We start from the raw sequence: 25,001 nt of genomic DNA on the forward strand, positions 1-25,001 counted from the left end.
GAACTAGGTGCTGAAAACATGCCGTGCAGGGTAATAACTGTACAATACAATAAAGCCTGCTTATATAACTAAAAAATAAAATGAGAGATTGACCCAAACTGATTGACCCAAATACAGTTTTATCCATCATAATTCTGGGCACAGTGTTAGCGAAATGTAAAAAAGTGCATTTCACGTTCAAAACCTTTGCCAATATATAAATGTATCAATGGGAATATACAAATAGTATAATGTTAAGAGATATATTATGTCTGACTGGTAAAAATGGAGTGAAAACGGAAACGACAGTTTGATTTTATCATCAGGCTAATTAAATTGTGACAAGACGTTGAAAACCTGAAAATAAGTTAGATGTCCGAACTTACCGAACGTACCTGAATGTATCATTTCCACACGGGGCGTCCCCGTTTATCTGCCGGGGAATAACTCCCCCTAGCGGACAAAAAGTGAGTTGCGGAAGCTTCAAATAAGCCTTCTTGTTTTTTTGTGTCCTGACATGAAGTGCGTAACAACTATCTTTACTGACAGAGGAAAAGTGACGGCGTTATGAATGGAAGCAAAACAGTGGTCGTTACAGGTAAAGTAACAAGTGTTTGCTCATGAATACAGGAGCTCTTTTGAAATAGATATTCTGCTTTAAAGTGCGATTTCTAACCTGTCTTTTCAAGGGTTTGGACCTTTCAGACAGTTCTTGGTGAACCCGAGCTGGAAGGCAGCCCAGGTAATGTTTGGGGGGGGTACACCTTCAAGTGTGTACTAAAAGTCCAATGTAATTGACTCAAGATGTCTAAAAAAAATTAATTATTACAGGGGCTGAAGGTGTTGGGATTGGGAGAATGGATTGATATTTACATCAAGGAGCTACCAGTGAGTTATGTCAAGACTCAGCAAATCATTTCTGAGATTTGGCAAACTCTGAAGCCAAAGGTAAAGAATATAGCATTATAAAGTCATGACCAGGGCTGTAGCCATTTTATTTTATTTTTAATGCTGAGGAGAGCAGGCCACCCACCCACCCATTTTGTCCAAAAACATCGGAACCAAACCAAATCAAGCTTGTTATTTATTTTAATTCTAGAGTGCAGCCATTGATTAAACTCCAAAATTGCAAGAAAAACTTTAGAAGACATGATCTCAATGGTATCTACAGCCCTGGGTGAGACACTTAGTGTTGAAGCCTATAAATACACTCTGGCGATGATATGAATGTCTCACGATGTTTGTCACTGTGTATGTCCCAGTTTGCAGTACATCTGGGCATAGCCAGGGGCTCCAGTGTCGTCATCTTGGAGCAAACAGGGAAGAACAGCAGATACAGAGACAAAGATGTGTGTGGTTTCTGTCCTGAGAGTCACTGCTGCGTGGAAGGAGGACCAGAGAAACTCTGCTCCATCATTAACATGAGGGCTGTTTCCAAACAGTTCAAAGAAGTAGGAATGGATGTCGTTTATTCAAGAGACGCCGGCAGGTATAGGCATCTGTTTTCTGCAGTGTGTTGACAAGATGCTAAAAAAAACAATGAGATCATGCTCCCTTGTCTCCTTCTCAGATACCTGTGCGATTTTGCGTATTACTGCTCACTGTATTACGGGCAGGGGAGAGCAGCCTTCATGCACATACCCACATCTGGCAGCCTGGCCTCAGCTGACAGGCTGGTTCCTCTGCTGCAGGCCCTCGTTCAGACCATGCTCGACCAGCTGGAGGACCCTGCGGAACCAGCACAAAGAAACGATGACCTCTGATTCCTCAATCCTGCCTGCAGTCACATCAAGGTAGATCTACTAAAAGACACAAACAGACAACACATCACTGAATGTTGTGAATGACAAATTGTGGCTTCAGAGTGAATTAAGTAGAACAAGCAGTCATAGTTCTCATTCATTTATTTATTCCAAATTTCAGAGAAAAAAAAAAGAAAATACAAGAAATTCTCAGATACACATTTGGAGATGGCATGTCAAAAAACACACCATCTCAGCTATAGGTGTGAAAAAACTTTTTGAGGCCTCAGATACAGTTTGAAAGAAGACAGAGTCTAGTGAACGTTTATGGTTATTTCTTTTTTTCCCCCAATCAGGTAATGAACACACAGATTTTGTGAAAGTATTATAATAATAAAATAATAGTAGTAGATCAAGGCCCCCTCAGAAGGTATAGGAATGCAAATCATAAAAAAACAGAGGCATGATAATGATAAACCTCGAACTTATTATTGCAGTTTGAATGCACTGACGCATCCTCCATAAACCTGAGGTCTGCATGAAGAACATTCTGAAGAACTGAAATGATAGATGATTACGTCAGATGTGTTCTAGTTAATGACTGTATACTTATGCTGGAAATCTGGTAATGCAAAAAAAAGCAACTAGTGTGAAGCTGTAAACTTAGGCCTATCATTTTTTTCTAATCATGTTGTTTTTACTCTTTACCATGTCTACCCGTAATCTATGCAACATCCCTGTCCTATATATATATATGTCCATGTATTTATTTAAATGCTTGTGACAGGTTTGTGATCTAATGGTAACCAGTAATTCACCTCACAATAGGTCAATGTAATGTCTATTCCCCGAACTGAAAAAGATGAAATATATATAAGAAATATTTGTATTTTATCATTACATACATCCAAACTGGAAAATAAAACAAACAGAAATGCACAGATATGTTAAGTAACTACACAAGCTGTTTGCTTGTCAGTGGTGATTTCTATACCAATGTAATGTTCAGCAGCAGTCGGACTGTTTTTCAACCAAAAGATTGTTCACTCTTTCATTGTTATTCTCTGAAATCGTGCACAGATAAAATGCTTAACCTAGATTGAGCACCCAAATTTCACATTAGAGGTTACCCAGTGACCTGTTCGTAATACGATTTTTTTTTTTAATGTATTGCTTTCTGGATATTGATTTCAACAAATTATCTTATGCCTCCAGCTCAGAAGCCCATACACTGAGCCCAATGTTCAACACATAGCCACTGCGCGTAAAAAGTAGAACTGAGGTTTTTACGTGAAGCTCTGAGATGTAAAAGCTCCGTCGCCACCTTAACGCTCAACGTTTCACGATGACAGTATAAGATCCACTGAGGTGACTGTTTGAACCAGCAGCATATCTGTAAGTAGCAGTACAACAGGCCAGAAAAGGTGTGTAGAGTTTACTTTCCAAATTATTTAAAAAAATAAAAAAAAACTAGAGCTAGAACATCATGGCATTCAGCAGGTAGAGTTGGACAGGGGGAAATAATGGCATTCACATAGCTGCAAAGAAACAAAAAAACAATGAAATCTAACTGTCTTAGTGACAAGAACAAAGTTTCCTCTGCTGCTTTGATTCCAACACTGACTGACAAACTGCTGAAGTTGCTCATCTTAGGACTGAAGGTAGAAACATGTAGGAGGTGGAGGTGAAGGTTGCCGCTATCGCTATTAAGGTTTTTGTGTAGAAAGTACAGAAATATCCTTTGTTACATTCACAGTACAGATCCATACACATGACTGAATGTATTTTTTACTAGTATTTTTATTAGAGTGTGATCTGGATGTTCGGAGTAAACTAATTAATCTGATGAAATGCAGAGTCGTGCCATAACCTCGCAGCGTCACAGGCTGCAGGCCAACAGCAAATACTTTTTTTTTTTTTTAATCTCTGAGATCAATAAAACATTTCCCTTTTTTAAAAATATTCCTCATGATTACTGTTTAGACTTCTATATAAATGCATTTTAGATGAGAAAATGAATTTCTGTCTCTTGAGGGTTTTAGGTTGTGATAATATGTTTGGAGTCAATGGAGATGGAATGTGTGGTGTTGATGCTGTGCCCCGGCATCTTGTCTTATTGTACACTGTACTGCACCTGCTCCAAGCCTTTTAACACTATAAACTACGCAGTCAAATTAGAGTGTAGGTTGACATAATTGTGTAGTATTTTCCCATATAAATACCTGACAACAGCTGAAATGATTGAAGGCCGCAGCACACTGCCTTTCCTTTGTATGTTCAGAGGTATAAATGTACTTTTAGTGGGCCAGAAATCGGTGGGCTGAACTTACGGCACTTAAAATTCCATCTCCTGTCCTACTCGTCTTTGTGAGGTTTATCTAGGTCCCTGTGGGTTTTTATCCTGGTGATGAGGTTTCTATATAGACTGATGAGAAAGAGTGAGATGTACTTGTTTTCCATACGCATACATATATTCAAAAAGAGTGAGGTAGATATATACTTGAAGGAAAAAAAAAATTGTTGTTTTTTTTTAAGTCCCCCAGTCATGACACCAAAGAAAATACATACAAAAAAATCCAACTTTATACTGAATCATGGGGCATTTATACAGTGATTTAAACTGATATCACAAAAGGAAAATAAAAAAATAAATAAATAACACTCCTACAAAAAAAAAACTTCAAAGAAAGGGAAAAAAAAAATCACCAGGCAACATTTTCCAAAAAGATGAGGAGAAATCCTTCAAAACGCTTTTCACTATTCAGCCTCCATTTTAAGACCTTTTTCCATTCATGACATTGAAAGTGTGTTCCCTTCCCTGGACTTTAACCCATCCTTTATTTGGATTATGAAGACAAACGATAAGACCTGTTCTCACTTTGAAGAGAGAAGTGGCGTTGTATTGCGCTTGTTGAAGTAATTTTAAAAAAGGAGGGAAGGAAAAAAAACAACAGATTTTGAATGGTTAAAAGATGGTTGGCATAATTAAGGCAAATAAAACAACCCAATTAGCCCTGTTGATTTGAGAAGAGGCAGGAAATGGATGGGTTAAAATACCAGATCTAGTATAAAGTAAATATCTTGTGTACTGGAACTGAATCCTGACTTTAAAAGGAAAAAAAAAGAAGAAAAAAAAAAAGGAGGCACCGGGCAGGGGGGAAACAGGTACAATTTGTTGCTGAGGTCAGTGAGGGGCGAGAGGGAAGGAGACAGGGCACTATTGGACAACATCCTGATGATGATGATGATGATGATGATGGGGTGGTGGGGGTGGTTACAAGGTGAGACAAGTAGAGGACGATCATGAGAATGTGTGGAGAAAGCAAAGCCTTTACTTTGACCTGAGATTGAGTTGCACCTAGAGGGCAATGCTAGGTGCGGTGCTAGACAACAAGTACAAAAAGGGTGCAGAAAGTACACGCCCACACTTCGAGCTAAGGTGTCCATTCCAAATAATAATAATAATAATAATAATAATAATAATAATAATAATAATATAGACATCCACAAAACAAATACAGAAGAAACATTTCATAAAAATAAAAGGCAATGAACAAACTGTAGTGTTACAGAAAAACCTTTTGGGGTAACAGAAAAAAAGTTTTTATATCTAAATCATCTTATTTTTTGTAGTTTTATTTATTTATTTTAAACAGAGTCTGAAGATATAAGAAATGGACTGTAGTGGAGACCATAAAATACCAAACCTGAAGGATTCCTTAATATATAACATCCAAAAGAGAAAAAGAATAAAATAGCAGCTTTGTTCTGTACAGACATAGAGGCAAACATTTTGTAACCGTAAAAAGGTTTAAAAAAGTGACAAAACCAATGATGTGTATAAAAACGGTCCTGCAGTCTAAAATACAACCGTAAGACCTTTATATGTGTTTGAAATGTAGAGAAACTAATGACTATTCTAAAAGAGACCTGCTGTGACTTAAAAGTTGTCTCTAGGCTACTAAAATCTTTACTGATCCAACACCTTCTCATTTTCTGTCTCAGGTCTCAGACTCAGTTTGTTTTGATGTGGTGTATTTGGTGCCATTTTAATCTGATTAGCAGTTATCACCTCCCACATGAAATGCACACTTTAAAAAAAAACAAAAAAAAGTCAGATAAGGTTTGATTAAAATGAAAGCGGAGGCAGAGTCGTATCCCTTGATTGTGAAATTCAGTGTTCTGCAGTGTGGGACTTGTGATGCTCTGATGTTCTGTTTCATTTTTTTTTTTTTCTTTTTTTTCCTTTTTGTTAAAACAAAGACAGACGGAGGCTGTGATTCAGAGTTGGCTGACTAAAGTCACATGTGTACTTCCCTCAGATGTTCAAAAGATGAAAGCGATGAAGGGATAAAGTTATTCTTAGATCTGCATGGTTTTTGGTAGTTGCAACAGAAAATTTTGGTAAGCCCTATCACCAGCAACAGTGTGTTTCAAATGTAATTATATGAAGATAAGGGGCTGCAGTGAATGATCATTTGCATTACCAAATAATCTACCAATTTTATTTTTGGTTTGGTATTTGAAAAATAGTGAAGACAGCACAAGCTGATATCTTTAAATTGCTTGTTATGTCAGAAATAAAGCAGCAAAATTCTCATATATGAGGAGCTGGAACCAATGAAATCCAGGCATTTTGTGTCAAAAAGTAAGCATTCTCTTTGTAAATTTGTATATCTAAGAATCTTGTTGCTATCATTTAACTGTTTTAATAATGCTAGTGGTTACTTTAACTACTACATATCGATCAATTATTTAGGAATTCATGGTGATATAGTGTAAATTGACTGAAAAAAACAAAACCATTTTCTTATATTTTAAATCCTGACTGAAACAAACTCAGTCTTGCTTTCACACTGGCTTCTCTGTATATTATTAACTTACTTTGTCTTGTGTTCCTCTTCACAAGCCTTGCTAGATTTATTCCACCCCCAGTGCAGACGCTGCATATTGTGAGAAAACTTTGACTGCAGGTGTGATTGCAGCACATCTCAACAGTAACACTGTATTCTGTCCTGTCACACACACACACACACACACACACACACACACACACACACACACACACACACACACACACACACACGTGTGTGAAGTCTGAGCACTACCAAATAATTTTGGTATTATTTCCCAGAAAAAAAAACTTATCTCAACTCTGAATCACAGCCTTAAGCAAAAAGGGGAGACCTGGATGAAACTGGGGGGGGGGGGGCTTGATTTGGCAACAGTTTGGCAGATACACAATAGGCCCTCCTCTTCCATTTTGACCCACTCTTGACGGTATCTACACCCACAGAAATATCAACAGGAAAATGAAACAATGATCTCAGTCCAAACTTTCTAATTGAAGCATTCTCACATGACATGAGCCAGTGTGCTCAAGGAAACAAAGTCATTTTGATGGAAAGTCATTTTAGAAATGGAGTTATACCATATTATAGAGAGAATCATGTGTTCGTATAAATACACACTCAGATATCCACAACATCCTCTCTGAAATCATCAGGGAAAAAAGTGCTCTTCTGTTGGATTTGCTGGCAGATATGCTAAAAAAAAAAAAAAAAAAGAAAAAAAAAAAGATTTTCTTTATGTTCATGTCTAAATCTGAAAAAGTCAGGATACATGCCTGTGTTGTTCTCCTTCTTGAAGGACTTATGTAACAATGACTGAAATACAGGCTGCACAGGAAGGAGTTCCCCAGTGTCGAGTCTGAGCCACCAAACTCCAAATGCTTTAGCAGGTTTCTGTCTTATTTTTCAGTTTTTAGAGTTTTATGTTTGACCTTAAAGGAGTGGAGAGACCATCTACTGGCACACAGTAGAAGAAAGTCATTCCTTACCTCATCCATCTCTCCTTAAGAGATGGAGGAGAGGTTTGTGTTACCCTGTGTAAGAGGAGGAAGAGGAGGAGGGGCTGGTCTGATATCAGCAGGCCGACGACTGGGGCAGTGGTAACGCCCGTTCGTTCTTTCTGCCCCCATTCATGTGTGCATAAGGTTGCATCTCGTCAAAGTTGGGCCGCAGCACCACAACAGGCCCGTTGGCCGAAATATGTCCTGAGTGCTTTTCCAAGGCTTGGCTGGGAGATGCCAAGGCAGAGGCAACAGGGCCCGGGGAGGAGGGAGACACGGCTCCCAGTAATGGAGTACTCGGGCCTTGCATGGGGGATAACTGCTGGGTAGGAGGAGGCGTGCCTCCCGTGCACCCCGACAAGGGGGCAGCGGCAGCAGCAGCTGAGGGCTGCCTGGTGGATGCAGGGTCCAGTGGAATGTTCTCCATGTTTTCTACCTCTATGTCTAACTCCTCGGTGTCCGGCGGCTTGTTCTCCTCACTGTAATAGAAGCTCATTTCCCTGAAGGGAGGATCCAGTTCATCTTTGATGCTGCTGATGATCTCCAGGAAGGACGGACGCATCTTTGGGTTGTATTGCCAGCACATCCTCATCAGCTCAAACCTGCAAGTGATGTACAAAGGATAAAAGGGTTAGTAAAGCACAGTAGAGTCTTCATTTTGGTGTTTTTTGTTATTAAAGCACAGTTTTTTCCCCATTCTAATACAATACTCGTATATTTCATACTGTAAGTTCAGGAGTTTTCTACAAAGATCAGAACTTTACAAGATACCAACTTAATTTAACTTAGACTATTAAACCCTCATATTGCCTTTGGCTGAACATAATGAGTACAGTGGATTTTGTCCCCCATCTCTTACAGTGCAGCTGTCCTAGAGATGGATTACTCCACAGCCAGTAAGGATGGAAGGAGCGTTGACAGCAACCAGTGTGCCTTGGGGAATGTGAGTATTGAATAAATTGTGACCCTTTTAAAACGTAAGCGTGGGAAGACTTCATGTTTCTCACCAGCAGGTGGCAGGAGACATTGAAGTTTAAGCCCATTTCAATACTATGGTACTAAAACTCAAGTTTACTGTATTGATCTTTAGGGGAAAAACTATGTAGACAGTGCATTAATATGGTACAGACTAATATACTACAACTCTCTAGAGTCTCACTGTTAACTGATTTATTGAATGCAACACATGCCGTTAGCCTGATGGCAACAGCTGTACACACTTGGATTTGCTAATTAATTTCATGCCTGTTTGTTGTTGCCGCGTTGTCTTTCTGAAACTTAGCTATCTCATTTAATACTGTCCAGTGAAATATAACATCAGTTGAAATGCACTGAAGTAGTAAGATGTTTTCTAAACTTTCTGCCAACTACAATACTTTTAGTTTTATACATATATCAAGTAAATTCAAAAACTACTTTTTAAAGGCAGTCAAATTGAGACATCTGTAAAAATGGACATGATTTATTTATTGCTACATGACTACACATACAGTTAACATCAGTAATGTAGCATGTAGTCTGCAGCACAGTAAATCATACATAAGGTTACTGTGCCAGGCCAGCAGCCGAGCTTTGGGAATGTCAAAACAACATCATAAAAGGGAGAATTATTACAGTTTTGTGTGGTGCTACACCACACACCACAACTTCAATTATACACAAACAAGCTAAGAATACTCTCTAAGGCCCGCTGACATAAACACCTCGGTCATCTCTCCTCCACTTTTGCTGTTCCCTTTCTCTTGTTTTCCTTCTCTCTCCCTCTCTCCCAGTGGTCTCTTTGCAGTCTACAACAGCCTCTGCAGCTGGGTGCCAGCTCCTCTCTGCACAGAGGAATTATGGGTAGAGCTTTCCTAAGCACACGCTCTGAAGCAGCAGGGGGGCGGCTCGGACTTGTTTTTCAGCAGCGCAGCAAGTGTCTTAAAGTTGATGTTCAGATGTCCAGACCCAGGCGGCAAAGACCTCCCGCAAAAAAGACATGTAATGCTTGGAGCTGGGCCGACGCTCCAGAGTAACCTGTCCGCGTGGTCCTGCCTGCTGAAACCCCCCACACACCCCCAAACACCATCTGTTGCTGTGCACAGAGCTTGTTGATGCAAATTTAGAAAACAAACACTGCAATAAATCCTAACTTCTTGTCAGCATCCTGCCAATCATGGCACACACAGACACATGCTATTGCCATTAAACTAAATTGATTTATCTTTGACCTGTCGTCAGTGACGTTAGCTACATGTAACAGTTCAAAGTGGTGCATGAGATGTATACATATGTACTGTATAATAACAGCTCACTAGCATGATAGCTTTGTAAAGTTCTACCTGTACCTGTATCCTCCTGTAATTATGTCCCCTGCACTGTCTGTATACTAATATGAGTTGGAGTCAAAGCATACTTTTCCGTCACACCAGTAAATGCTGAGTGTCATAAGCAAATATCTAAGAGCGATTTGTGTGACAATGGTGCTTTTAAGATGAGAACTGGAGGCGGTCAGGCTTTTATAAAGAAATTTGCATGGGTCCAGACACAGCCAAAATTTCACCAGCCAAGGAGATGGACAAAAAGTCCTTGAAACACTCAGATAAAATCAAAAACAGACACACTTTAAGGCCAACTGTGAGTTCAGAGTGGCCTCAAAACCATCTACGGTGGATGTTAATAAACCTAAACAGGACTCTCTTGCAGCAGAACTGCAAAAGTTCACACATGCAACGTCCCCAGTGTGATGAAACATTTATGCATAATAGCACCGTAAGTGATACTGAACATTCCACATTAAATTGTGATGTTTAATATGATCACAGTCTGCTTTTACTTTTTCGCCCAACCCTGCTAGAGAGAGAATGCACTTTTGTCTAAGGGAAACTGTAGACAGAAACATGGGAAATCCAATCAGTGACCCACAGCTACCTGACCATGGGAAACACAGTACAAGGAGGAGACATTCAAAGCTCTCCAAATGTGACTCATCCCTCTGTCTATTATTCTGCCCACTTCCTCTTCTTGTATCTTTCTATTCAGTCTTTGTATGGACTTCTGGCTTCACTACACTTCAGCAATCTTCTGGAAATCTCCATTAAGTCACAACAGCACAGGCTACCAGCAGCAGCAGCCTGACTTCCCTGTGTGTAAGCTCGGAGACCAGGAGGCTACCCCACCACCTCTGTAACACAATCCACACACTCCTGTAATCAGGACAAAACAGTCAGGCTGCCATAGAAACCAGAGGTTTGTGTCTGCACAACACTCGTCCCTGTTTTTTTTTTTTGTTTTTTTTTCTACTCGCACTCTCTTCTAAGGTGAGGTCAGCCATAGAGAGTGGGAGGGGATGGAGCAGAATGCCTTCTTATTGAGGTCAGACAGGGAGAGGAGAAATGCATATATGCAGCGCTGCACGCTGACAAGCAGGCTGTGCTGTGTTTTCTTTTCTCTAACAGCCAGGGTGATTCATTAATGAATTATAAATGCATTAATGAATTCCTTCTGTCGCTCTCATCCCCCTGTGCTGATGGACAGACACCATGTCCCTCCTCACGTCTGTTCTCAGCAGCAGGAATGAGGGGCATCTTTCACACACGGGTCGTGGCATCCCTTCTATGGGCCGAGGCAGACGGGTGAGGAGGCCTCTCGCTGCCAGCTGACCGCTGAGACCATGTTGTCAACGGCCCGCATTTAACCTGTGACGTTAATGTCAGGCCTCATCTTGGCTCTACCTTCGCATACACACCACATGATATCCTACACACTTAGAACCACAAACCTAAAATAGACGCTGGGGAAAATATTAATGGGACCGACGGCGTGCAAGGCAGTGGCAGTAGAGGATAAAACGATACATCCTACAGTGGTGTTTTAGCCTGAGCCTGAGTGGCCTAAAAAGGGTATTGATATTTACACAGTTATTGATCGCTGAGATAAAGAGACTCACAGCATGTCAGGACAGTTGTCAGGTTTGTCCAAGAGTCCTCCCTCCATGACGAAGCGCAGCACTTGTTCATTGGACATGCCCTGGTAAGGCTGTTCTGCTAAGGTGGCGATCTCCCACAGAACGACACCAAATGACCTGTGACGAGAGATGACAGTTTTAGAAAATATACTTACATTTCTGCCTCCTGTCCGATGCTAATTCAGGGCTGCTTACATTGAGTTCAACATCTGAAAAATCCTTGGGGGATTTAGCTTTTTCCCCATTCTCTCTAAATAAATAGTTCTTTCTTTTTGCTTCACTTAAAAACCTGCTTACTTGCTTAAGTTAGGCAATATCCTTTCTTGTATTGTTGTGAATTCGAATTTATAGTCGTGTCCTAATTTTTTACATACATGGTATTCTCGTACGTTCAACTTGTGTTGAATTACAATTAAATTATTAGTATACAGCATGTATACTGTTCAGTTTGCTGTGGATTTCTGTCCCAGAGTGCCAAAAAACTGACTCTCTGCATTAAATGTTGCACCTTTAAATTCCTCCATCCTCTAGAGTAAAAGTAAGCTCTTAACTAGAATTTAATGGTCAGAGCAAGTGCAACCTGACAACATTTACTGAGCTGGAAATATGAGAACCGCCGCTTAGCAGATACTTCCCCTTATGTTATCTACATTGTGTTAAACCTAAAACCTGTCACCCTAATGAATAAGAATAATGTAAGCTGTGTATCAGTGTACCAGTGTGTCAGTGGATGCAGGACACGTTTAAGTATCTAGTATTCACAGTGAACGTCACTTCAGCTCGACCTCAAGCTACCTCACTCTGAGATAACTATGAAACTATTCATGGAGCAAATTCTTAACTTGACAAACAAAGACCACAATATTTGTTCACTCTTGCTAGTCATATTTTCACCACTGGCATGAGTTCTGAGAGCACACTCAACAGTCTCTAAAACGGCCCTATTACAACACTGCATGTAACGGGCTGAAACAGTCTTGTGCTGACAGACAAAGCCACATTCAGACAGCTTTTCTTGATCAACAAAATAAAAGTCACCTATTCGTGGATTCCTGGGGAGCCCTGGAATGGGCTCATCTTACACTAAAACTTCATCTGTGTAACATCAAAGAGAAACATATACTATGCAAAATGTGGAGGTGGGTTTGTGCTGGCACTGCAACCTCTCATTTGAGAACATCTGGAGCGGCTTAAGCCCACTCTTAGGGACTGGCCCATGGGACACTTTGAATTGGGAAACAAAAACTTGCAAGGGAGCTAGTAAACATTAGTATTTCTCTGGAGTAATATCAAAACATGTGGTAGAACAATGAGCTGAGATTTCACCAAAAGGCTGAATTGATAAGGGTGTAAGTCAAGAAAAGAAAAGGAAAAAAAAAAAAAAAAAAGATCTTGTTTTATACTCATTCTGTTATGGAGAGAGGAGTTTCCAGAGAACCAGCTGGAAACCAAAAGATTTTTGATGGTTTTGGAAGTACTAGCTGTCATGACAGGAAATGCATGTTCAAACTGTTAAGTGAAAAATGGCTGTGTAGTGATCTTTTACAGTTTTGACTCCACAGCATGAAGTGTTTTCGCGTATCCACACGCTCAAAAACACAAATTGCAGACATTTCTGGGATACTTTGCAAGCTCCCCCCTCCCGGATTAGGGCAGGTTTATACATGGATAATGCAGGGCTTGTGTGTGTATGTGTGTGTACAAGAATGATGTGTTCTCATACCAGACATCAGACATTGTAGTGAACACGCCATCTTTCAGCGACTCTGGAGACATCCAGCGCACAGGAAGCAAACCCTTCCCTCCTTTTCGGTAGTAATCCGTCTCATAAATATCTCTGGTCATGCCAAAATCTGAAGAGAAAAAAAAGAAAAAGAAAACAGAGGTTGGGGAAGCCACTGAATATCACTCATTTTGTGTGGGAAGGTCCTCCTGAGAGCTCATCCATTCCCCTCACCTCCTCCCTCCCTCTGTCCATCTACATTAGGACTCCACTGCCTCAGGCACTCGCTGAAATCCAAACACTTATTTCAGAGGCCAGCCAGAGAGGGTTCAGCACTGAGCACCGAGGGAGGCTGAAGGCATCGTATTAACTTGACTTACCTCCAATCTTCACAGTGAAGTCCTCTGCTACCATGCAGTTCCTGGCAGCCAGATCTCTGTGGACAAATTTGTTGGCATTTAGGTAAGCCATGCCGTCAGCGATTTCCCCTGCCATCTGGATCATCTTCTTGAGCGGGGGTAGGACCTGGCTGGTGGCATTCTGTGGCAGAGTGACAGGAGATGAGGTGAAGAGGGGGGAGGAAGAGCACAATAAAACCCTGTTCAGTCTGTCCTCATGTCAGGTTTCTCTGCTGTCCTCAGATCAGCGCCACAAAGGGAGGAAAAAAAAGAGGGGCAGCATGTGTGTATGTGTTCACACATTAGTGTGTGCATGTGAATGACAAATGAGACCATCACCTATTTCTGCAAGAGACTGTATCTGATACACTGAACTGTGTGTGTGTGTGTGTGTAGGTGAGTGAAGAAAAGCTGCTTACTTCTTTGCGCAGAGAGCGCAGGTGGCTCTTGAGATCTCCACGGGTCATCAGCTCCATAATCACCAAGGTTGGCTGTCCCTGCGAGACCACACCCAGCAGCCGCACCTGCACCAATCACATAAAAGCACACGTCAGGTGGAACGAGTCAAAAGTTCTATCCCAAATTCATGCTACAACCTAATTCAAAACAGGCTTTCCTGTTAGCACAAAACTACAACAGAGTACTATGAAGACAAACTGTATTAAATGAGTAGCTAGTAAGGTACAGTAGGTAGTCTGCTCTACATTCCCTCAGATGCACTCTAGATTATGAGCAAAAACCATTCAACTTTTTATATTTCACAACATAGATTTATATTAGAAAAGCAGAGTCTCCCTTTAACTTGCTTTGAAGATTGTAAAAAAAATTCCTTTAAATTATTCAAATTGAATTTAATAATTAAGTGTTTGGGCTTTTTAGCAGCCAGACTTGATTAAAAAAGGTTGTAACAGCAGCTTTCCAAAGGGAAAATCTTTAACACATCCGTTTAACGTAGTTAATGAGGCTGTGATCACGCTGATGAGAGAAATGTACACAGTCTCCAGGAAGTTGAACCCCGCCTCAGGCTGTAGCTGCCTGGGTAAAGGCAACCACAGCATACTCAGCGCTAGTGACCTGCTGACCTCTTTCGCTCTACTTCTAATCTTCACAGATTAATTAGGAAACAATGCTAACTGAAAGCACTGTCTCGCAACTGGGTTCAATATAACAATGTGTTATTTTTTAGCCATGATTTATTGGCAGTTATTTCTCAGGCAGGTGTCCCATGGACCATGGTGTCACTCGTACCACGTGGTGGCAGTTGAACTCCTTCATGACAGAGGCCTCGTTCAAAAACTCAATGCGCTCCCTCATGCTGGCCGACTCGTTGACCGTCTTGATGGCCACTCGCGTCTCGGGTTCGTCCTTGACCACCCCCTTGGCGATGCCTTCGTACACCATGCCGAAGGAGCCCTGACCCAGCTCCCTGTGCATAGTGATCTTCTCCCTGGCCACCTCCCACTCATCTGGGACGTACACTGGCACGGAACAACAGAGAGCAGGGGGTCAACACCACATACACACACCAAAATAAAACCTTAACGGTGAAAAATTGAGAAGATATTCGATATTCTTACTTTCAGCAGCACTGAAGTATTCTGGGTTGACAGACGCATAAAGGACCCCATTTCCCAGCCTGTCACTATTCCTGTTAACACAAACACAGCTCAGTTAGCAGGCAGGCAGCTCTGATTGTGGAAAGGATATTTAATACTCTACAGAAAGTCTGCTCTTTACCACAGGGGAATGTTAATGAAAGCAACACCTATTAACTCTAATTAACATTTCACCGGTTGTTAGGTTTCATGAGCATAGCGAGGTTGAACAACATAATCAAGCAACATTGTCTGGCAATGTGGAAAGCATAAAATACTTGCCTCTTTTTGTTCACAAAGAAGAGAATTGTGGTGAGGCTGGCGATGAAAAGCGTCACTATGATGGGAATTATGATGACCAAATAGAACGCAACACCGTCGTCCCCTGTCAGACAGAACATTAAAATGAGAAGTGGTTATGTGTTACCTACTTTAAATTAATAAAGGGAAAAAAGTCAATATAGAGCATTTATTGCAGAAGAAATGCTGCATTACGTTTGGGTGGAGGCACGTAGAAGGACACACTCTCCGTCCAGGAGCCGTTCCCCGCTAGGGAGGTGGCGCGCACACGGGCCGAGTAGTTTCCGGAACCAAGGTTGGTTAGCCGAGCTCCTCTGTGCTCACGGTAATGCTGGCGCGACACACACTCGTGTTTCTCGGGCTTAAAGAAAACAAACACGTTGTAGTTGCTGTTTTGAAGTATAGCAAAGAGTCAAGGTCAGGTTTATCAGCAGTTACTGGCAGCGGTGAAGTGGATTGGGAAAGAATTTCAGCCCTGGACAGGCGTGCCCCGACTGACACGCACACACAGAGGGCCAGTAAAGGTCTGGTGAAAACTTTATGGATTTTCTGAGGGTCCACTATCCCACCGATGCAGCAGCCCACCAGGATCTGTCTGGGTCTGCTCGATGGACAGTCCTACTATGGTTACTGTTCGCTTGTGACAAATATTTTTGTCCTGAGAACTGATGTTTATGACTTTTATAGTCCCTCTCCAGTCAAAAATGTGTTACTTCACTTGAATGTCTGACCTTCACTGTGCAGAATGATGGCTGTGTTTACATTCCTCTCCTGAAGGTGGAGGTTTTCTCAGTGGTCACATTATTTAAGACGCATTCATATGAATAGGATTTTGTGAAATTACAACCAGATTGGAGCTAATTGTGGCCCAATATGCAACTCATATGCATGCAATGTGGAAATTTAAATCTTCCACTGGATACTCAGTGAGAATCAACTGAAACTTGAACTTTTTGACTTTAGCATTTTTCAATAAGAGAGAAGAAGCATGTGATTTTTTAAGAACTTTTAACCCTTTTTTTGGGGGAAAACCATATCAGACACAAATTGATTATCCCAAGCAGTATGTCTATTTTATTTATATTGTATATTGACATGTCTTAAAACATGTCTGAGGGGGTCTTTAATTATACCCAGCCTGTCTCACCTCAGTCCCCAGACGGAACTTGATCTCATACATCAGGATGAGTCCGTTGGGCATGACAGGCTCTGGCCAGTGAAGCACCACACAACCCTCAACCTTGTCACTCCTCTCATAGATCACCTTTCCAGGGATGTCATCTGCCTTGACTGGAAAACACACACATGCACAATATTATGCCAAGTATGTGTCTACATTTTCAGAACACTGTCTCACCTTTCCATTATAGATTGTAACCGGGTCAGTTTCTCACCTGCAGGTTTGGTCCTGGAGAAGACAAACGCTCCAGCGCTGCAGCGCCCCACCTCTTCATTGCAGGCATGGATGTCGATACGGTAGACTGTGAAGGGCCGCAGGTTGGGGATGTCTAAATATTCTGTTGTGCTCTTGTCTTCTGAGAAGGGGTACTCTTTTATAGGAGGAATGCCATCTGTACTGTTATCCCCTGGGCCAAGGGTGGTGTTCCCCCTGCCAGCACCGTCAGGAAACAGCGTGTTGTTAGCCACACCAAAAACATCTCTGCGTCGACGGTCTGGAGGTCTGAAATACAGAGGGAAAGTTGATTTAAGTACAACGAGCACTTTTCTGACAATAAAAGTCAAAAAGGTATACTGGAAATCCTACTGTGACAAATAATTGTAGGTTTATAATTCCCAAAAGCATTTTACACAAAACATAAGCATCTTGCTGGACCGGGTGGAGTGAGTGTGTGTGTGTGTGTGTGTGTGTGTGTGTGTGTGTGTGTGTGTGTGTGTGTGTGTGTGTGTGTGTGTGCAAGCACACCATGTGTCCAGATGCTGCATGCTACTCCCCATGGAGCTGTGTAGAAGGATGAGGTCAGACAGATCATAGCATGGTGGACAGACAGAGAGAGAGAGAGAGAAAAAAAAGTCTGACACAGACAGATTTTTCCACAGCGGGGAAAAAAAAAACCTGAACCAATGCTGCTGTCAAGCTTGTCCCAATCAACAATGAGAGTATAAAAAGCTGAAATATGGAAAGAGCGAGGGGAAATATGGCTTATATTTTCATGACGCCGACAGTCTGAACCAACGTGTTCAAACGCAACGACCAAATTTCAGTGGCCAAATGCACAACATTGCGGTGAACGGACATGTGGTCTTGCAACACGGGCGATAAGCTCTGGAGTGGAGCCGTCCAGAGCCGGACGTAGTCATTACTGGGGGCAAAGCAGCTTCTCACAGCTGTGACTGTAGCAGAGGCAGAGGCACAGGGCACCCTGCCTGCAGTTACCGCTCGCAGTTACCTGTGAAACCTGTAGGGTAGTCAGCTGAGACAAACAGACAAGGAAAAGGAGTCCTGGCTCTGACTGAGATGGAAAATTCCAACAGGTGATGTACAGTGGGTGGAGCCTTTACAGAGATCTTGAAACTCTGACAGCACACACAGCTCAGCTCAGATAGAAGCAAATCAAGCAGAGGATTCAAAACTGTATTGTTTTTCATTTTTGATCTGCCAGTTTAGTCCTCAATTACTGATTGTTTGGTCTATAAAATTTAAGAAAATAGGACAAAGAAAAGTTGTAAATCCTTACAAATGAGAAACTAAAACAGGAGATTGTTTGTCATTTTTGCTTGCAGAAAGAGTGTTACGCAATTTAATCTATGATCAAAATAGATGCCGATTACTTTTCTGTCAATTAACTAATTCTATCAGCACTACCAGAGGGAATAAAAAGCTTAAGTAAGAGACCTAACAGAGCAAAGCTTAAGTCAAGCATCATTTGTGTCTGAGCAGACATACACCTACATGAAGAGAGTACAGACGCAGACAGATCCGTGGGAAACACCAGTCGCACTGACATGTTAACATTCCTCTCTGACAGTCATAACTGGTGCGGTGCAATCTGGAGCACGGCGCTCAAAAAAAACTCTATCAGTTACTACTGACAATACATCAAAAATATACCAAAACTGACAGGAAAGTAAAGACACAGATGCATGAGTCTGATTCACGCTGACTAGTAAGCCTTGAGCTATCCTGTATTGAAGCGATAGAACAAGGAGAGGGAGATACGTGGGTAGACCTCACGGAGAGGCAAGATGAAAGGAAATTTTTGATTTTTTGGAATTTCGGATTTTTTGTACGTGTCATAAGAGCGTTAGGTTAAGCAGGGCAGCCCTGACGCACCGAGAAATCTCCTCAGCTGACTGAAGCATGACCTTATAACTAGCGAGCTACTACAGTTAGTGTCCTGACCTCGCCCGCTAAAAAAAGATCTACCTTTACGCAATGGAATCCAGAGAGGAAAGCTGTGACTACTCATTCAGTCTGTGGCTAGCAGGGCACATTATTAGTGCCCAGCCTTAACTGCAGTAACACATAGCGGGCTAACATAATAGAAGAAGAGGTAACTGTATGTATTCATCATGAGTTTCAGCAGCAGGGGATTACAGTAAATAAATTGCCCAGTCAGCTGATAACAGGTTCTGGACCGTAACACAAGGTCTCCCAAACAGATACTGGCAGCCGTCCTCTCTGTGATCTCCTCCAGTAAATCAGTCTGCCTTCATTACTTTCTGTTTGTATTCTAGCGCTGATGGGGCTCTTCCCTCATTCATTTAAATTCCAGATGGATTCACTGTACATTTCCTGGCAGCTGTCTAGTTCCAGAAAAAAAAAAAAACAGGAATAAAAAAAGAAAAAGTCCCAGACAAAGAGAGCGTGCAAGGGGAGGAGGAGAGTGGAGTGCTGAGTGGAGAGGGACAGAATGGAAAACATTTCCTCTTCTTTCTGTTTCTGTTTTCACCCGCCCTCTTTCCCCTCACCCCTGGTCTAAACCCTGAACTCTTGAAAAAACCTCCCCGATTTTCGAGGCCTTTCCCTGGAGTGGTTTGTAATAATGCTGGCTCTGTTACAGTGGAGAGTCTGTGCATACACAGGCTGAGCCCTTCGCTGCAGGCCCGGGACCTGCCACCCGCCTGTTTCCTAGACAGCTATACTATAACAAATCAACACAGCCAGAGAGAGAGAGAGAGAGAGAGAGAGAGAGAGAGAGAGAGAGAGAGAGAGAGAGAAGGAGAAGGGGTGAAGGAGGGGCAGATATGAGTTCAATTACAATAGAAAGCTATGTTTTATTATTCTTCCTTCAAAGACATATCGATCCAATTCCACAGGAGTGCTGCGAAAGGAGTAAGAACGGCATTGTAAGGCTGTTTGAATGAATGAACTTTGGAGGCCCAGAGGCATCTTTAAAAGATATGGATTTATAAGATACTTGCTGAGTGTTCATGTATATCAAAGCTCTCTGTATATTACAGTAGTGTGTTAAAGCACCAGTTCACTGTGACTATCTACATGACAGTATAGGAGTGTGGGAGAAGAAAGGAGCTGGAGTCTTTGAAACAGTTAAACATCCGTAGCCACGAGCAAGTTAAATGATAACACAACACAAATGTCAGTCCCTATTGTGGGGAACAAAAGCCTAAGCAGCTACGAGTGCGCAGCCAAACTAGGCCCTTCAGACTCCTTAATCACATCTCTCTCCTGGGTTTGTTTGTGTTGCCTAAATTGCTGCCTGCTAGGTCCTAACATCCCCCCGTGCCATCGTTGCCATGGCAACAGAAAGCCACAAGAGCGCTAAGAAGGCTTTGGATTCTACTCAGCGTGTCTCCTCATCTGCACCGCCCGACAAAAGGGCCCAGCCCAGCGGGCCAGCTCAGCCCCCATCCGGTCCATGTACGCCCCCATGCTCGGATCCTGTCAGCTTCACAGAGGAGCCCCATTGCACCCGGGCCGCCACCTCATTCCTCATTTTGACCCATCAAGGCAAACAACTTCAGCTCTTTGATGACCATATCCGTGGAGTGAGGCACAGAGAAGGAGCTGTAAACACTTTCAGGAGATCAATGTGAGGCTGATACTACGTCACCCATCTGTGGCATACCTTGGCAGAAAGATGGCGTTGTGAAGGAAGTTCTCGAAAATTTTAAAAAAGAGGCGATCGCCCTTCTCCCGATCCTTCTCTTCGGGTGTCTTCTGGCAAGCACAGCACGGGCCTTTCTCTGCCCCAGCCAGGTCGGACTTGGTGGGCTTGGTGCTGTCCTCCATGTCTTTCAGTCCTGTTGCTGGGATCCGGATTGGGATTTTCAGCTCTGTTTTAAAGGAAACCAACAGTGTTTAGTGACAGATCAGTGGGAAAGCTCAATAAAAATATGCTTATTGTTTTGTAGAATGAGTCATGCAGACCTTTGGAGCAGTAGTTATGTTGGTAGAGCTCTCTGTCCTCAGGCTGCTGCTGCCACCGGACCAGGTAGTAGGTCAAATTGCCATTGGGAAAGACCGGAGGCGACCACTTCACCACCAGCTTAGTTGAGGAGTTGGCATATGCACGGGCATCTTTAGGCACAGATGGAACTGCAATAGGGACAAAATTATTGTATGTTGCATTAAAATATTGTTAAAGCATGATTCATACAGAAATTGCTTAGAAGGTTGCGTCACTAATAATGTGTTACAGTGTAACAGTGTTAGAAATGATAAACAGCTACAGTACTGACGTCGACAGATTGACGGTCAGACTTACTCGATGGACGTGTGCGAATGTAGATTATATCACTCTTTGCCCCAGTAATGTGTTTGTCCGTCACCTGCAGGGTAATGGCCTTCACAAAAATAGCATACTGGGTCCAGGGCTTGAGGTGTTGAACACTGACTTTCGGGTCAGCATTTTTATCCTGAGGAAGATCCACATCCACCATGTGCCAGCTGTTAGAGCCACAGCCGTCCTGGCCATCGAACTCTGTGATGTTCTGGAAAGGGCTGGAAAAGACACAAAACATGGCATCATATCAAAACTGATCTAGTAATCGTTGAAGATATGATTCATCTTAAAATCTTGTCAGTTTTGAATCTTTAAGATGCTATTTACAAATGTGTATTCTGCATATGCTGACATCAAAATACATAATGATTGTATTCAAACAGAAATTGTACAAGATCTCAGAGAATGAATCAAAAGTCAAACACTGTCTTGGAAAATGATGCAGTAAGGTGAAATGTACATAGGGACAGTCAAGGGAAAAAAAATAATAATAATAATAATCAAAAACCAGAAAAATACAATCATTTAAGATGTTTTTTCCATAAAATAAGTGTGTTTGGAACATGGCTGAAGTAGAATAGATTTTAGTGTTAGTGCAGTGTTAGAGAGGATAATGAGCTGTTTGTCTTCAGAGTACTCACGACTCCTTGTAGTAGACTATGAAGCTGATAAGGTCTCCTAAGTCTGGCGGCTGGTAGCGCTCCCATGTCAGCTTGATCGTATGGCTTGATGTGATGTTAGACTTGAACGTCAGGGTATGGCTTTCACCTGTTGTGACAGAGAAGGACAACCAATGAGACATACAGGATATATATGTTTCATGGCTGTTTTAATTATTTTTTTTAAGTTCCCACCGGACAGCAATGGTGGTAAGGTTCATGAGTTATACTCACAGCTGGCTCTTTCACCGTTGTTACGAAAATCACCCTCCTCTGGCTTCACAGTTATTCCCGTCTTATCCCACATCGTGCGGATCTCAGACATGCAGAGTTTGGGGTTCAAGCGGAAGAAGAGACGCCCAGCCCGAATCGTCAGGTTGTGCTGACTCCAGTCCCACAGATACTGCAAGTGCTGGTTGTTGATGGCGGAGAACGAATACATGCTGATAACAGAAGGAGATAAAAGAACAGTTTACAACCATCTCACATAGATTGTTACGTGAATATTTGCCACCTGGTGGCAGCATTAAGCACTGACAGAGGTGCACATTAATGGGCTGTTGTACAGAGGAGGACATGAAACAGAAACAGTTTCATTCTAATACTCTTGAGCTCTGGCAATTCAAGCACCACAGCAGAACACCTCCATAGTGAAGGGAATGTCTGCCATCCTCAACAACATTCCTCTGAGTGAAACTTTACCCTGGGAGAAACAACAACAAGAAGGGCAACTTGCTTTCCCATGACCCCTTCAGCCATTACCAAAAAACTTTCCCTCATATCTGAGACTGCTGCTGATATTACAGTAAAGACAAGGTTGATGAACATAAGACTCTCTGTGTGACTTTATGAATCATTCTTAAAATGATATTAGAATATCTGACTATAGTGTCATTTGACATAAAGCCTAAAAGATTATATTTAGATGTATCAGTTTATTTTAATGTGCACGTCCGCCATCAAGGACAGACACTGATCAAACAAGAAAGCACTGTGACTTTTATGTAACTTCAATGATATGTTGGCGGCAACCTCCGTGCTAGGCTGAGGTTTGCTCAGGTCCCTCTAAATCCCTCAGTCACGGTGCACATTCACAGGCAAAAAAAGAAAAAAAAGTTGCAGACAAACAGAGCAGACAAGCCATACTTGTCGATGAGTTCCTGCCCATTGATGTAACGCAGGCTCTTGAGGAAGGACAGCGAGCCAAGTGCGTGGGAGTGTCGAATCTTCACATAGCCCATCACTGTCTGGATCAATCCCATGAAGCTCTCCAGCTCAGACGCTATGTTATCTGGGGACAGGAGATAGATAAACATACACACACACACAAACACAATGAAATACATTACAGCATATGAAAAAAATAGCGCATGAAAGCCTCTTTGACAGAGACCTTTAATGCAAATATCCCAGTGAGCACTCAGTTGTATGAGCTTTATCATATGTGGAGATTAGCTTGTGAGCCACCTTGTCAACTGAGCAAATAAACAGCATTGTAGTATAATGTGATAATTGGTTTAGAGTGCAGGAAGCAGATGTAATGTTGATTTTGTGGCCCTCCTGTGCGTCCCAGCAGCTTAGACCGCCAGGCTCTTGTGCTTCATTTGCCGTGGTAATAATAATATTTGCAGGGCAGCTGAATGCAACACAGTGTAGAAACGTTAGCACACTGCAGTCAACAAAGAGCTGCTATAACATGTGTTCACCAGTTTCAAAGCAGAGAACTACTGGTGTGTTTAATCTGCTTAGAGGCGGCTGATTAGTTTGAGTCCACTAGAGTTTCTTGGAGTGTACAGTAGTGAAGTATGGTCCACTAAGGTAATTTACACTGTAAAATCTCTGGTATATGTGGTGTTAAAAGCGCTGTGCTCCTCTGCATAGATACACTCACTTCCATGGCGAATGTTGATGTCCAGATTGCCGTCGATGACAGTGCAGTCCTTCAGGGACTGAGCAGCATCCACAGAGTCGATGACAGGGGAGCTGCAGACCTTATCGCACAGGCCATTGCAGGCACTGCATAACATGCTGTACAAAGCAGAAGCAGAGGGAGGGAGTGAAACAAGAAGAAGACAACACGTGGAGGAAAAGTCAGACTGTCAAAGAAAGAGTAAAACTCTTGTGCGAACTTTTCTACCTCGCCCTGAAATAATTTGTCCACTCCCCGAGCTCCCAAGCATTCCAGAGGATTCAGGCAAATAAATTCACTGCGTGATACAAGGTCACCTCTCACACAGAGAGTACAATCTTTTATGGGCCCTCATCTGAACTCTGTTTCGTGAGAGAGTGACTCACTGTTTTGACCTCAGAGACAAAACAGCAGCAGTATGGCCAAAAAATATACAGCAGCAGAGAGTCAGCATGGAAAATTTGGGAACTGACGAGACAAAACAGGGAGAGAAATATCAGGGCTGCGCACAAAGAAGTTTTCTTATTCTAGGTTAACGTCAAACAAAGGAAACGTCAAGTGCAGGAAGCGTTTGATGGTCAAAGACGCCCCATCTGAGTCTCTTCTTAAATCCTTTGAGTATCAATCTGTAAAATCTCTTTTTTAAGAGCCTGGGAGGTCCTGAAATCATTAACAATCCAACATGCTCTTAACCTGTAGCACTTCCAGCTTTGAGACTTACTTTTAAGAAAGGAACCTGTGAAGAGCTGGGTCAGGTAAAGTTCAGCTCAAGGATACTTTATGCAAATGCATTCATTATGCACAAGTACACAGTGAACACAAGCTGCTTTAGTGTCTGTGAATACTGAAGAGGAACCACACATCTATCTGCAGGAAAAATTAGCCAGAAAATAAATAATAAGACCTCTGGCTCTCTACGTGAAAAAAAAAGATCGGGTTATGAGCCCCTTCAAATTAAAATACAGAACATTAAAGAGTACTTAAGCATTGAGAAATCTTATAGACGCGATGAAAAATGATTAATTTTAATTTTAGCCTATTCTATTCTTAAAAAAAAAAAAACACACACACACACACACAATTTCATTGTACTTAACTGTACAACGACAATAAAGCCTATTCTAATTTTAAAGCTTTTCCTAAAATTTTGTACATTCAGTGTGTCACCTGGCATGGCATCTGCAAATCACACCT

The 25,001-nt window shown here is 42.0% G+C and overlaps 2 protein-coding genes across 6 annotated transcripts in view; one reads left to right on the forward strand and one right to left on the reverse strand.

The window, feature by feature from the left end:
* The first annotated feature begins 393 nt into the window (after window positions 1-393).
* pgpep1l (pyroglutamyl-peptidase I like) lies at window positions 394-10,007 on the forward strand. Of its 4 annotated transcripts, XR_007813976.1 has the most exons (8): window positions 394-577; window positions 669-721; window positions 811-927; window positions 1,242-1,468; window positions 1,550-1,772; window positions 8,061-8,202; window positions 8,434-8,515; window positions 9,345-10,007. XR_007813976.1 is itself a non-coding variant. In XM_051073399.1 (6 exons), exons 1-5 carry the CDS (start codon window positions 547-549, stop codon window positions 1,740-1,742), a joined length of 621 nt encoding a protein of 206 aa, XP_050929356.1. In that variant the 5' UTR covers window positions 394-546; the 3' UTR covers window positions 1,743-1,772; window positions 7,717-7,852. The 4 variants fall into 4 exon arrangements, 3 of the variants coding, with proteins under 3 accessions (XP_050929356.1, XP_050929355.1, XP_050929354.1); XM_051073399.1 differs by lacking the exons at window positions 8,061-8,202; window positions 8,434-8,515; window positions 9,345-10,007 and adding an exon at window positions 7,717-7,852; XM_051073398.1 differs by lacking the exons at window positions 8,061-8,202; window positions 8,434-8,515; window positions 9,345-10,007 and adding an exon at window positions 2,219-2,684.
* The window catches only part of igf1ra (insulin-like growth factor 1a receptor), a 76,043-nt gene continuing 52,735 nt past the window's right edge, over window positions 1,694-25,001 (reverse strand). Inside the window, exons 4-22 of one of the 2 annotated variants that reach the window (XM_018664015.2) lie at window positions 23,790-23,926; window positions 23,045-23,189; window positions 22,133-22,341; window positions 21,881-22,007; window positions 21,222-21,457; window positions 20,885-21,052; window positions 20,583-20,790; window positions 16,929-17,215; window positions 16,682-16,824; window positions 15,730-15,895; window positions 15,517-15,619; window positions 15,217-15,287; window positions 14,888-15,117; window positions 14,059-14,163; window positions 13,622-13,781; window positions 13,242-13,371; window positions 11,501-11,635; window positions 8,009-8,174; window positions 1,694-1,781 (exon numbers count right to left, since the gene is read on the reverse strand). In XM_018664015.2, the coding sequence (XP_018519531.1) occupies window positions 1,779-1,781; window positions 8,009-8,174; window positions 11,501-11,635; window positions 13,242-13,371; window positions 13,622-13,781; window positions 14,059-14,163; window positions 14,888-15,117; window positions 15,217-15,287; window positions 15,517-15,619; window positions 15,730-15,895; window positions 16,682-16,824; window positions 16,929-17,215; window positions 20,583-20,790; window positions 20,885-21,052; window positions 21,222-21,457; window positions 21,881-22,007; window positions 22,133-22,341; window positions 23,045-23,189; window positions 23,790-23,926 (2,929 nt within the window). In that variant the 3' untranslated portion in view covers window positions 1,694-1,778. Of the gene's footprint in view, window positions 1,782-7,045; window positions 8,175-11,500; window positions 11,636-13,241; window positions 13,372-13,621; window positions 13,782-14,058; window positions 14,164-14,887; window positions 15,118-15,216; window positions 15,288-15,516; window positions 15,620-15,729; window positions 15,896-16,681; window positions 16,825-16,928; window positions 17,216-20,582; window positions 20,791-20,884; window positions 21,053-21,221; window positions 21,458-21,880; window positions 22,008-22,132; window positions 22,342-23,044; window positions 23,190-23,789; window positions 23,927-25,001 lie in introns of those variants that run through there. The other variant, XM_018664014.2, reaches the window with a different exon arrangement.

The sequence above is a fragment of the Lates calcarifer genome, linkage group LG10 (assembly GCF_001640805.2).
Source record: "Lates calcarifer isolate ASB-BC8 linkage group LG10, TLL_Latcal_v3, whole genome shotgun sequence".
NCBI lineage: Eukaryota > Metazoa > Chordata > Actinopteri > Centropomidae > Lates > Lates calcarifer.

Bases quoted from the DNA above. Each gene is read 5' to 3' on its own strand.
- pgpep1l (XM_051073399.1), top strand. From the start codon at position 547: ATGAATGGAAGCAAAACAGTGGTCGTTACAG. The intron at 722-810 runs GTAATGTTTGGG...TAATTATTACAG, and splicing joins CGAGCTGGAAGGCAGCCCAG to GGGCTGAAGGTGTTGGGATT. The intron at 928-1,241 runs GTAAAGAATATA...TGTATGTCCCAG, and splicing joins GGCAAACTCTGAAGCCAAAG to TTTGCAGTACATCTGGGCAT.